The sequence below is a fragment of the Drosophila albomicans genome, chromosome 3 (assembly GCF_009650485.2).
Source record: "Drosophila albomicans strain 15112-1751.03 chromosome 3, ASM965048v2, whole genome shotgun sequence".
NCBI classification, from domain to species: Eukaryota; Metazoa; Arthropoda; class Insecta; order Diptera; family Drosophilidae; genus Drosophila; species Drosophila albomicans.
In genome coordinates, this window is record NC_047629.2 from 48,205,617 (window position 1) to 48,218,750 (window position 13,134).

The following is a 13,134-nucleotide window of genomic DNA, read 5'->3' on the forward strand; positions in this document are numbered from 1 at the left end:
GTAATTATCAATAGAATCAACAACATGGCACACACTTTGTTGCATCTATTGTTGCTTCCCTCCTGCTGTGGCTGCGATAGCAACTGCAGCTGTTGTTGCTACTGCATTTTTTTGCTGCTGCCCCATAGCAAGTGCCACGTGGCTGCTGCCTGCTGGGATGCCAGGCAAAACGACAATTTAATAAAGCCACTGAACTAAGCTGCCGCAGCCATGAAAAACATTAAAAAGTATTTACCGAGACGCCTCCCCTGCGGAGGCAGCTGCCGCAAGTGGAGCATGTAATGCGACATAATGGCTGGCCACAATAACAGTGCCTGCCACTTCCACTTCCCCCTTCCACCTTTCATACGCGTGGCATCCACATGTTGCCTTTTGATAGATCCACATTAAAATACAGCCTTATTGCCCCCCATTCCTTATGGCTCTTCATTTCGTTTATAGACGCGTGCACATCACCAAAGAGACGCTCAAGTGCTTGGATGGCGACTACGAGGTGGAGGAGGGCAAGGGCAACGAACGCAACTCCTATCTCAAGGATCATCAGATCGAAACGTATCTCATAGTGCCGGGAGATATCTACAGACCAGTGAGTATAACCTTTATACATATATATGACGAAAAAGTTAAAAAAAACATACATGAAAACATTTTTTTTATTTTGAAGAAATATGGATCTTACCTTATCTCTTGATTAGCACTTCAATTAGAGAATGATTTTGAAATTTGTTTGTGTTTTAAGATAATTTAAAAAATGAGCGATTTCGTACGAAAAACAGGAGGTAAAGCGAAGCTCTAAATAAAGTTATAATTCAAAGCTAAAATAATAATCTGTACTTTTTTTTATAATTGTTTCAGTTTATGTTTAATTTCACTACTTTTTAATAGGTGTAGCACGCGATCAATTCTGACAGAGAAACTTCCATATCTAACTAACTATTTATCTATCCGCCATGTTTGTATCTGTTTTTACATACATATGTTTAATTGTATCTGTGTAGTGTGTAGTGTACTTATCAGTATTGTTATGTTTAAGAGAGAGCGAGATAAGGTGTGGTTAAGGACTCATCTTTATTAAAATATGTATAAGTGCTTGAGCTTCACAGAGTTTTCAGTGGTTAGAGATTGTATTACTAAATGTAATGACGGAGTGTTGGTGATAGTGAGGAGAGTTTTATAAGTTTATTTATTTGGGTGTCCGTAGCAAGTATCATCTTTATAAATATATTTTGATGTGATTTTCTGTATCTATCTTTCTATATATCTCTATCTATCTTTCTTTCAATCTATATCTATCTTTCTATCTATTTGTATCTACTAACTTTCTGTATCTATCTTTATATATATCTTTTTGCGTATGTGTATCTATATCATTAATATCCATGTTTTTCTTTTTAGCACAAAAAGTCGCGCAATCGTCTCCAAGTCAACGGCAACATCTCGAAGGAGCTGCGCATGATGGGCCATGGCACCGCACAGAAACACACCTCCAAGTAAGTCTCTAAGAAGCACATACTCTTTCTCTCTTCCTCTAATTTATACTCCAATCCCTTGCAGATTTGGTTTCGGAGATAGCGCGGAGAGCACCAAGGATCCCGAGGATGAGGTCAACGAGTATCTGATGCGTGCCATCGATGCACGCAGCATCGATCATCTGCGTGCAGAACATTGTCAATCGTTGTTGCTGCGCTTTAAGAGTGCAGCATTAGAGCGTAAGGTAAGAGAATACACTCTTAACTCATCAGTGATAAAACTAATTCTCTACTTCAATCATAAAGTACGCCAGCGAACCGGATCGCATGCTCTGCGTTTATTTCTATTGCAGTCTGCTCGTCTTGTTGGGCACTTCTGTGATGCGTTTTGCAGTCTTTGAGAAGTAAGTTTTCCTTCTCACATTTAATATTATTACTGCTTGTCCTTTGCTGTCTCTGATAACTGGGTTATGGGCACACATTAATGCATTATTTATAAGCTCTGACTTTATGGAGCAGTTAGCTTTAACATTTGTCTTTTCATCTTCATTTTCATCTTCATCTTCATATTTAGTTCCACGCTCTGTCTGGTTCTCTCCTTTGGCGCCTTGCTGCTTTTGGGCTCGATGGTCTTCTTGGTTGCCTGCCATCAAATTAATGTTCAGGTAAGCAAAGCAATTTGCACACTATACGTATACTTGATATAGCTGATACAATAAGCATGGGAGATAGAGTAAAGCAAATGGGGAAAGTTTAAGCAAATTGAATTGAATTGAGTTTTGAATTGAAGCATTTGAAGAGAAACATTATTTGCTGATAAGATAAGTTAATAAACTAAATAAATAAGAGAATAATAATGAAGAGAAATCAAGTCGTTGATGTTTTTTCACATTTCTATGAAATTACAAATTGCATGTAGTTTATCAATTTTCCAAATATACGAACAATAAACATCTCAAGTAATTGTCTGAAAGCAAAGCTAACAACTGTAGCTACTACTTCGACTAATCAGACATTTATAACTATTTAAACAAAATTATTTATTTGTTGATTTCTTTCCTAGAACTTCTATGTTAGCTTAAGCTATAAATTTTGGTGCTAGTCGCTAAAATTAAGTTTTAAGAAACTCAAACTTTAACAATTCATAATTTTCAGCGACTAATTTGTAACTATATTTATTAGCCAAAAGCCATGCAGACAGTGTTATTAATTTTATGCATTTTTTTCCTCGCATAACTATGTTAGCTAATGCTTATATATTGTAATGTTAGTTTCTAAAGTTTTGTTTTAAGCAAAGTTCAGCTTTAAGAATTCATAAATAAAATTGTTTACGTATTGATCAAATTAAAATCAGAGATGAACATAAACTTCGACCTTAAATATTCATAAATAAATCTATTCACCAAATTGAAGTCAGCAATGAATTATGTAACAATGAAGTATTTTGCGAATTCTGGAAACTTAAAAGTCTAAAATACATGCAATAATATTATTTATAAGTTAGTATTTAGTAAGAAAACAAGTTTGTATATTGATTAAATTTAAATCAGCGATAAAGAATCAGCCAATCACGCATTTAGTAAAACAAATGCTAAAAAAACAACCTCAAGGGTCTCTAAAAGTCGCCCACTTAAAAGATCTCCCACTTTATTTATATACATGGCTTGCAAATTAAAATAAACTTGAAACGTTCTTTTCTTGTTTTCAGCTGCCCATCGTGGTGAAGCGCTTCTCACGTCACATTCACAGCAATCGGACGTGGTCGCAGTTCTTTGCCCTGTCGACGGTTGGACTGATTGTTTTGACCACGTTGCTGGCCATGGTAAGTGAAACAAGATGGGGACAAATTTGCGGCAGTTGCTTGCAATGTGGCTCGTAATGTGCGCCTTTTTAGCTGGAATAACATAAACAATGACAAATCCCCTGGAAATGACAACTTCTCTCTCTCTTTCTCTCTCTTTTTTTGTCTTTGTGTGTTCATAAGACCATAATTTGTGCCCTTTAACCTTGCCACCTTGCCACACAGCGTATCTGCTGCCATTTTGTTGGCCATCAGTTGAAAGTTTTTGGCATGGCTAAAATGGAACTTAAAAATAATAAAAATGAAATTTACGTTTTACATATTTTTTTCTCTTTTTGTTGCCATTTTTGTGTAGCTCAAAATACAAATTTGTGCGAGGGTGTTGCATGCCCCACTCTCCTCTCCCCTCTCTCTCTCACTCTTGTTGAGAGTGTTGTTGTTGCTGTTGTGTTCGGGACGCGACTAAACAAAAGTTTTTCCATTAAAGTTGGCCAGACAACAACAAGGCCAGGCAAAAATGCGAACCACGTTTCATACATGAAGTGTGCACCATTTATGTGCTACTTGTTACCTGCCCCAGCGGCAACAGTCTGCCTGCCTCAATGTCTCTCTATCTCTGTCTCTCTGTCTGTCTCTTTGTCTGCGGGGTTCAAAGCACCGTTGGCGGTTCTTTGACATTACGTTGTCAACTTTTTGGGCCTTGTTTAATGGGCACTTGGGATCGCAATTCGCTATTCATTGGGCCGCAATTTATTTGATGAGTGCTGAGAGTGCCGACTGAGAGTATCGTGTGCTAATTAACAGTCAATTGAAGTTGCAGGAATCGTCACGACAGCTGGAACTGCGGCACGAGGAGTGGCTCCGGTTGCCACTGAATAGCACACAGTTGCAACAGGAGTTGCACGAACTGGTTGCCGACTGTGATTTCTACTTGGCCTACAATGTAAGTTAACCTCTTTCTCTTTGCTTTTTATACTCGCTACCTGTAGAGTAGAAGGGTATTATAATTTTGTGCGTACAGCAACAATATTCAACAGTCACAGACAGTCATCACCGACCGGCTTAATCATATATTTCCTATCAGCAGCTGAAACAATATAGTTATGTCCGTCTGTCTGTCTGACCGTCCGTCCGTATAAAACGTAGATCTCGAAAAAATCGAATAACAGACGTAATTTTAATGCTAGAGTCAAGATTTTTGAGACTTGCATTCATAACTACAGTTGTTATGAATCATGAGTTTAGAAAAACTGAAAAGTTACTTAAGAAACAATTTGAAATGGCTGCAAATGGCTCCTTCAATCGGAGTTTTGTTGTTTTGGTTGACAGTATATAGTACAAAATATGATTTAATAGTATTTTTTAGTGTTATAGTGTATCGATATGCCAAATATAGCTTTCGGATTATTTTAGTATTTTTTGGTATTTGGTGTTTAATTTGGTAAATTTTAAGTACATAACGCATTGTTGTACCAAATCCAGCCTTCAGTGTGTTTTAGTATTTTTTCGGTACATTAACTTTGTATACTTTAATAATAATACCACAAGGTTTTATTTAAGACATAATTTTATATAGCACAATAGGCTGATGCAGTGGGCTCTTAATTGCTTTGACTAATAATCTGGTAAATTTTGTGCTCTTTGGGAAATTATGAACGCAATAGAGTATCGGTATATCAAATATACCAAATATAAAGTTTTGATTGCTTTGGTTAACAATCTAGTATTTTTGTACTCTTTGGTATATTATGAACGTATTAGAGTATTGGTATACCCAGTGTTACAGGTGTAACTCAGTATTTTTTCGGTATATTTATTTGGTATATTTTAAAAATAACATCACAAAATGTTTTACTCTTATTTAGAATTGTATATTTTGTACTGTGGTGTTTTTTGTCAATCGGTTAACCAAATGAAGCCTTCAGTGTAAATCAGTATTTTTCAGAATATATTTGGTATATTGTAAGAATAATACCACAAAATATTTTACTCTTAGTAAAAATGGGTAGCGGGTATTTCACAGTCGAGCACACTCGACTGTAGTTCTCTCACTGTTTATTGCACATTTTTGTGGCAACATCTTGTTTCTTGCATATCCGCAGACATTCCTGCTGCTCACGCTGCTCTCGATGATGTGCTGTGCCACGTACCAAGTGCTGCGCATTCTGCTGAAGCTGCTCCTCTTGCTGCTTGCCGCATTCAGTTACATGGCCTGCTCCAGCTATTTGTATGCAAGCAGCAGGGAAATGAGCCTCGACTTGGCGTAAGTACTGAAAAGAACCCAAATGAAACAAACTAAAACGCAAGGCGAAATCGAGTTACGATGTAATGCAATTTGAAGCGTCCTCGATTTCCCCTTTCCCCGAGGTTTGTGCCACGTGCCACGTGCCACAGCTGCAAATGTAAATGCATTTACAGGCAGCCGCAAACTGCATTAAAATTGTATTTAGCACTTGGCGTTGGCTTCATTTATCTTTACCCCTCCCCTCCAATTTTGCTCTTCTTTCTTGCCACAATGCCGCATTACACTTTAATGGACTGGAATAACTGGGTCTGACTGCATTTGGGACTTTCGACTGGCGCTGCACATCACAGGAATGAGGAAGCCTTGCTGCGCTACATAATTGATTCAATCTTCCTATTTGCATTTATGCTCGCCCTAATCTTCCACAGCCATCAGACCGAGGCCACATACCGTCTGGACTTCATCTGGAAGCTGCAGGCAACGGGTGAGCTCTCTCTCTCTTTCTGTCTCTAATTCACAATTTCCAAATGCCACACACGAAAAACTTTTCTACATTTTCGTTTTCGTTTTAATTTTCATTACTTTTTTTGTTGTATTTATTTTTGGTAGCTAATTAGCTAAAGCGCTGCAAAGTTGTATCGTTAACTGACTGCCTGACTGGCACTCTGACAGTCTCTCTGTCTGTCTGTCTGTCCCACTGTCTGTCTGGAATTCACAGCAACAGCAACAACAACTCAACAACTTGTGCTGCTTCTCCATTCACTCGCTGGCAACATTCGTTTATCCAACGCAATGCTGCTCATCTCTTGCGTTTCCGTTCACTTTTTCTCCATTCAAAGCCTTTTCATTAGTACACACACACAGATACACCCCCACACACACACGCAAGCAGCTGACACTCGTCCTCATACTCATATTCCATACACACTCGCACTCACTAATACACTCAAACAATCGCACTCATGTTTGACTGGCGCCTGAGCTTATGCAGCGCTTTTTCGCATCTTTTTTTGCGCTCTGTTCTTTTGATACTCTCTGGCCTCACAGGAAGTGCTTAAAGTGGGATATGTTAGACTAGTCCAGGCTTATACAACATGTTGTAAGGCTGGCTAAAATCAGTGACAATAGAATTCAAAGAAGTGCGGAAATTAAGCTGACAACAAAAGAAAGTTCGTAGTTCTTAAGACAGATAATCTGATAAAACTATTCTTTACTAAAAGTATATTTTTTAGTTGTGATTTAGTAGTCAGAAAAGAAGAATAAATCGTTAGCTTAATATAAATATAATAAACGGATGTGAAAATAAATTTAATTGTTGGTAAAATGAAATGAAATGAAAATAGAAATTGAATAAAAAACACAATTGATATAGAATTAGAAATAGAAATAGAAATAGAAATAGAAATATAAATACTTACAACTAATATGTCACATCTCTTAAACCAAAAAAAAAAAATTATTTGCAAGTCTACACTGAACTTATAAATTGAACTATTATTGTAATGAATATGCAATATAATGTAGGTCCCGTTATTGATAGTGTTTTAATGACAAAAGAAGGGAGTCAAGATAAAAAGAGAGCACTTATCTACATTGTGAAACTAAGTTAAATATAATTAAACACTGTTTTAAAGTTGGAGTTTATTTATGCAATTAACATATATTGGATGCGTAATAAGATGAAGATGGAATTATCTTAGCATTTGTAGTATTATTTTATTATTATATATTTCTTAAAGTTACCAAAAATGAAAGATAACTTGCTGAATCGAAAGCGATATCATTAAAATAACAGTTTAGAACTGATTTTGATAAACATCTAAAGTTAGTACACAATAAGTTGTGTTTACAGAGTAACTGCTAGTCGCGCACTTCCTGTTGAAAGTAAACACCTACTTGTTTTTTTGTGTACCGTACGCTTCTTTGCTGTGCGCTTCACGCTTCGGTAAACTGATAAACTGATATTTCAATTTCACGCTCCTGTTTTTTATTCTCTCTGCGCTTGTTTTGCCTGCGTTTTGTTGTTCTCGTTTTATTTGAACACACCCAAATACACACACACACACACACACACACAGATACACTTGATAACTGTATAACGTGATGCTCTTCTTGTATTTTTTCCGTGATGATTTGCAGAGGAGAAAGAGGATATGGAGCATCTACAGGCTTATAATCGTAAACTGCTCGAAAACATTTTACCAGTGCATGTTGCCGAGCACTTTTTGAGCCGCGAAAAACACCTCGATGTGAGTATAACACACATACAAGTGTATATATAACAGTGTGTAGTGTAGTATAACAGCTTAAGTGCGAGGGCGATTTGCAAACGCATTTTGCATGCTAAAGGCGCTCAAGACAAGGTCGCCGTTGGCGGCTTTAAATGTCCATTGGCCTTTTCGCCTTTGGCCCGATTATTTCTTGTGGCCTGCAACGCTTCGCTGCTCAACGGGTTCACACACACACACACAGTTACGAGTTGCCACATTAAGTGTGTGTGCAATCAACAACAACTTTTTTAAGCAAATCACATGAGCTGAGAAACGTGCGTCTTTGTATTTAATTGAATTTGACACATTTGACTGCTTTTCTCACAGGATCTGTACCACGAGCAATGCGATTCGGTCTGCATCCTGTTTGCCAGCATACCAAATTTCTCCGAGTTCTACGTGGAACTCGAGGGCAACAACGAGGGCGTCGAGTGTCTGCGACTGCTCAACGAGATTATCGCCGATTTCGATGAGCTGCTCAGCGAAGAGCGTTTCCGGTAAGGTTGCAAGCACTTTCCATCTTTCTGTTAATGCAATGATTTCTTTCCTCCCTCTCTCTCTCTCTCTCTCTCTCTCTCTCTCTCTCTCTCTCTCTCTCTCTCTCGCACAGCTGCATTGAGAAAATCAAGAGCACTGGCGCCACTTACATGGCTGCCTCGGGGCTGACGGTGAACACCTGCGACCAGGTGAACTTCAGTCATGTCACCGCCATGGCGGACTATGCGCTGCAGCTCTTCGACAAGATTGAGGAGGTCAACATGCATTCCTTCAACAACTTTCGTATGCGCATAGGTGAGTAACAGCAATATTGAAAGCAGGCGACATTCAGAGTGAAATAAATCATATGCCAAGGCATTATTTTGCTATGCCGAAAGACAAAATCTCATGAACTTCATGATTACTTTAAGGTTGATCTTGTGCAATCATTGGAGTTCAAAACAATCACAAACAAATGAGAAAGCTACAGTCGAGTATTGTGTTTTAAAATATACCAAATTAATATACCGCAAACATACCAAAAATTATGCCAACGGCTATGTATTGGTATTCATTTTAAAAATATACCAAATTATAACACTGCAAAAATATAAAAAATTTACTTGTATTTGATTCGTATTAATTTTCAAATATACCAAATTAATATACTAAAAAAAAATATACCATAACCTATATTTGATATATTGGTATAGTACAACATTCAAAATATACCAGATTGTCAGCCAAAACAACTAAGACTATTCATTTTAAGATATACCACATTATTATACCAAAAAATACTAAAATATAAACGATATATTTGGTATATTGATATACTACTATATTGTAAATAGTAGTATATCAATACCATAAAGTGCAAAATATACCAAATTGTCAGCCAAAGCACCCGTCCTTTAATTTTTTATTCATTGCTTCTCCTTTAGCAATGGTATTTTCCCTTTAAAAAATATTTAAACATTTATTTTTTATTAGATTTCCAACATTAAATTCATATATAATTATAAGAGAATTAATTATTTTTTATTTTGGTGCAAAGAATTTTAAGAAAAGTATATAGAGGAAAGTATTGAATAACAAAAAGAATTCAAAATAATACTAAGACTAAAAATTGAAAACTAAATTGATTAAATTTTATCTTGAACAACATCACTATAAATTTAGATTGAACTAGAAACTTTTTCCTACATCTGTGTAAGAACACCAATCTTTTATGTAACATTTTTTAAACTGAGGACTTTACTTAATACACACTGAAAATAAGCGTAATTTATTGCTTTGCGCGCTGTTGACATTTTGGGAGACATTTCGGTATTCAAACCCAAGTTAAAAACAACTCTCGCAACTCTTTACTCTGTCATGCAGGCATCAACATTGGCCCAGTGGTCGCTGGTGTGATTGGCGCCTGCAAGCCACAGTACGACATCTGGGGCAACGCGGTGAATGTGGCTTCGCGGATGGACTCGACGGGACTCGTGGATCACATACAGGTAAGTCGAAAAACGGATTTGTCAAGTTTTTGCCTTGTTGGCTTTAAATAAATTAAAACGAGAAGTTGTCACAAGCAGCGCCAATCAATTGTTGACCAGCGGCAAGAGCAGCAGGCAACAGATATTGCGTATACGTCGCGTACGCTGCTCATACAACTTTCATGGCATTAAAGCACCCACGCTCAACACACACGGACAAAGCGTGAGTCAGACACACACGTATTTGATTTTATTTGCCGATAAAAGCAAAGCGCACGAAATTTGCAAAAAGAAATAAATTATTAAGCGTATGGGACAATCCGACAGGGGACGAGAGAGGAATGAGAGGCAAAGGCAGCCGAGTGTTATCATGAAATATTGAGTCAGGTCTTCCCTCAGATTGTCTGAGAATTTGTGCGAGTGTGTGTGGGAGGATTGCTTTGTGTCTATGTGTATGCCAATGAACTTGTCACTTTGAATTTATGTTATCGCCTTCCTTCCTCACACTCCAAATTGTTGTCCCAAATGAAATCAACACTTTCACTTCATCACACACACAATTCAGGTGACCCAGGAGATGCAGCAGATACTCGAGTGCCGCGGCTTCGAGCTCACCTGTCGCGGCAGCGTCAATGTCAAGGGCAAGGGCTCCATGATAACCTACTTTCTCAAAGGCAAAGCGCCATTGCCCACCGAAGCCGCAGCTCCCATCGCTGCAGCTGTGGAACAGCAGCCACCAAAGAGTCTACCATTGACCACAGCTCCGCCAGAGACCAAGGAAATCGAGGCAGTGGCTGCCACTCCGGTGCCGACGCCTGATGAAGACGATGACATTGAGGACGACATCGATCTCAACTCGAATATGCAAAACTTGACAGCGCAGCGTCGCAAGTCGCTCTGCAGACAGCACAACATCTCATCATCCTTTGGCACCACGGTCAGCAGCTCTACGGGTATCACGCCCAGCATATCGAACAGTTCCAGTGTGGTCACCATTGGCGCTTTGCCTGCTTTGCTAAGGAACTCAAATGCAGCGAATGCCGAGAACTGTGTGACGCCCACAGCGCCACCCAAAACATTGGTCACCGAACTCAAAGAGGAAATCACACAGAGCACGTTGAAGGACTCGATTGAGAATCTCGAGATACTGCTAAAGAACAACATAAGTTTATCGGATTTGAGCAATAAGCAGCAGCAGAATCTACGTGGCGAACTCGTCTCCACATCCACCTGCAGCTCGGCGACAACAACGCTGCGCAAACGCGACACAATCGTTAGTTTCAATGTGATCGAAACGTTGACAACAACTGCGGCTTATTCGCAGCAACAACGCAAGCGACGCTCAGTGACCACCATGGCAGCGAGTTGCACCACGACAACCACACGATTGCTGTCTAATGAGAGCCAGAGCTCCACTCAAACGGCGCCTGGCACGTTGGAGAGCAGCGGAGCAGCCGATGGCAGTGCTGTGGTGTTGTTGCCAACTGCAACAAGCGATTGGCAGCCACGCACTACGAGCCTCGAACCGAATCGAAGTCCCATCAAGACGTCGCAATCGATGAGTCCCATTGGGTTGGCCAGCGAGGTGTTTGTCCTGCCCAACAGTCGCAGCATGATCTTGATCAGCAGCAACAGCAGTGGCAGCAACAGCAATGGCACAGCGAATAGTCCTCGCGCAGGATTGCTGCAGGATGTGAGCACGTAAAGCGCTAAGAATCTTCTTGTAAATATGTACAGAATGGATAAACAGAAAGAGAGAAAGAGAGCGCCCAGCTAGTAATCAGTATTTTTCCCACACTTGAAATGATCTCGCATTTAAGCATCAATATATTGTTGTTCCTTGTTGTTCCTTTAACACTTGTAGCGAGCGAGTACAGGGTAGAATTTAATTTCAACCTCAACATGAACTGCATATCACACGCAAAGTAAGTACGAAAGCAATTTTGCACCACACAATTTTTGGGTACCAAGCAACACAACCACTGAACACACACTAGATACGAAGATAGTTTTGATGTAGCTTGTAAGCGGGAGGGACACGAGGGAACGGGTCAAAGGTTCCTATGTAGCATTAAAGGCAACACGAGACGAAACTGCATAAAGAGAAAGCAACGCAAAGTGTAGCACAGAAACTGAATTTAAAAGCGAAAATTAATCAATTACAGGGTATGCCAAGTCGAACAAGCACACGCAAATATTAACTACAAAGAAACTAAAATAATAATATAAAACAGTTTATCGAAACTAACTGTCAATTCTTAGAGCAAAAGCAGACGAAAGGCTGTTCCGAATTACACTTTCGATTCAATTGCGAAAATCTACATTTTACCCAAGTTCCCCAAAATAAGTTGATTGTGTAACTCGGAACAGCCTGCACAAAAAAGGCTGTTCCAAATTACACTTTCGTTTCAATTGTGCAAATCTACATTTTATCTAGACTTCCATATGTAGAAGATTGTGTATTTCAGAAAAGTAGGAAACAATTTTACTTTTTAAATTTTCCTAAATTAGTTGATTGTGTAATTCGGAACCGCTTGCACAAAAATGAAAATAGATTTATTTAAACAATACATTCAACTAAAAAGCAAAGTTGTTAATTATGCTTTATGTGTATGTTAAAACGATTATCAAATGTAAAATGTATGTGTGCGAGTGTGTGGATGAATGCGTCTCAATGTTGCTGAAATCAACACTAAATTTAATGTTTAAACAAAGCGTATTTAACAAATATACATACATATTATATATATATATTACGATATAACTTCAACGGAACAAAACCAAAGAAACAAAAACCAAAAAACACAAAAAAAAATCAATTCTTGCTGTGATTTCTATTGTAAAATTAAAATGTATAGATTATTTTATGGACTTGTGATTTGTGTTAACTTAGTTTTAGTTGGAATAACTCGAAAACTCGACAACTGTTTGCAGGCGTGTTCTAAAAAGCAATTTCGCAAATTTCGGTTTTAGATACGAAAACAAAGTTTAAGTTCAAATAATTTTCTACACTTTATGGCGGTTTCAAGCACTTGGCGATTGCTAGGCGAAATTGATAATGAGAACACGCCTGCAACTTTTATTACGACACCTCTTTGACTAGCGCAGAATTTAACTACTATAATTTAACTAAGTTTTCTACCATTTAGATCGGCTATCGTAGGACTAAATATATATATATGAGATATGATATATGTGTAAAATGGTATATTGAAGTACAATTGTGTCAATTTAAGTGAAAGAAACAATGTTAAATGTATTTATTGTATAATGTATTGTACGAGTACTCGTAGTTTGCTGTTTCGGTTAAGGTTAAGGTTGAATTCAATGTTTATTAAATGTGTCGCAAATGTTTGCAAAATGTGTTAATAAAAATGAACAAAAA

The 13,134-nt window shown here is 38.1% G+C and overlaps 1 protein-coding gene across 4 annotated transcripts in view; it reads left to right on the forward strand.

Moving 5' to 3' along the window:
* LOC117571640 (adenylate cyclase type 6) overlaps window positions 1–13,100 on the forward strand; it is a 47,719-nt gene extending 34,619 nt beyond the window's left edge. For 2 of the 4 annotated variants that reach the window (XM_034253868.2, XM_034253869.2), the window contains exons 16-29: window positions 442–586; window positions 1,396–1,490; window positions 1,555–1,714; window positions 1,776–1,873; window positions 2,044–2,134; window positions 3,178–3,291; window positions 4,085–4,213; window positions 5,373–5,533; window positions 5,866–5,999; window positions 7,655–7,764; window positions 8,113–8,282; window positions 8,396–8,577; window positions 9,646–9,770; window positions 10,315–13,100. In XM_034253868.2, coding sequence (XP_034109759.1) covers window positions 442–586; window positions 1,396–1,490; window positions 1,555–1,714; window positions 1,776–1,873; window positions 2,044–2,134; window positions 3,178–3,291; window positions 4,085–4,213; window positions 5,373–5,533; window positions 5,866–5,999; window positions 7,655–7,764; window positions 8,113–8,282; window positions 8,396–8,577; window positions 9,646–9,770; window positions 10,315–11,454 — 2,854 coding nt within the window. In that variant the 3' untranslated portion in view covers window positions 11,455–13,100. The remainder of the gene's footprint in view (window positions 1–441; window positions 587–1,395; window positions 1,491–1,554; window positions 1,715–1,775; window positions 1,874–2,043; window positions 2,135–3,177; window positions 3,292–4,084; window positions 4,214–5,372; window positions 5,534–5,865; window positions 6,000–7,654; window positions 7,765–8,112; window positions 8,283–8,395; window positions 8,578–9,645; window positions 9,771–10,314) is intronic. The other 2 variants (XR_007954865.1, XM_052004500.1) reach the window with 2 other exon arrangements.
* The last annotated feature ends 34 nt before the right edge of the window (window positions 13,101–13,134 follow it).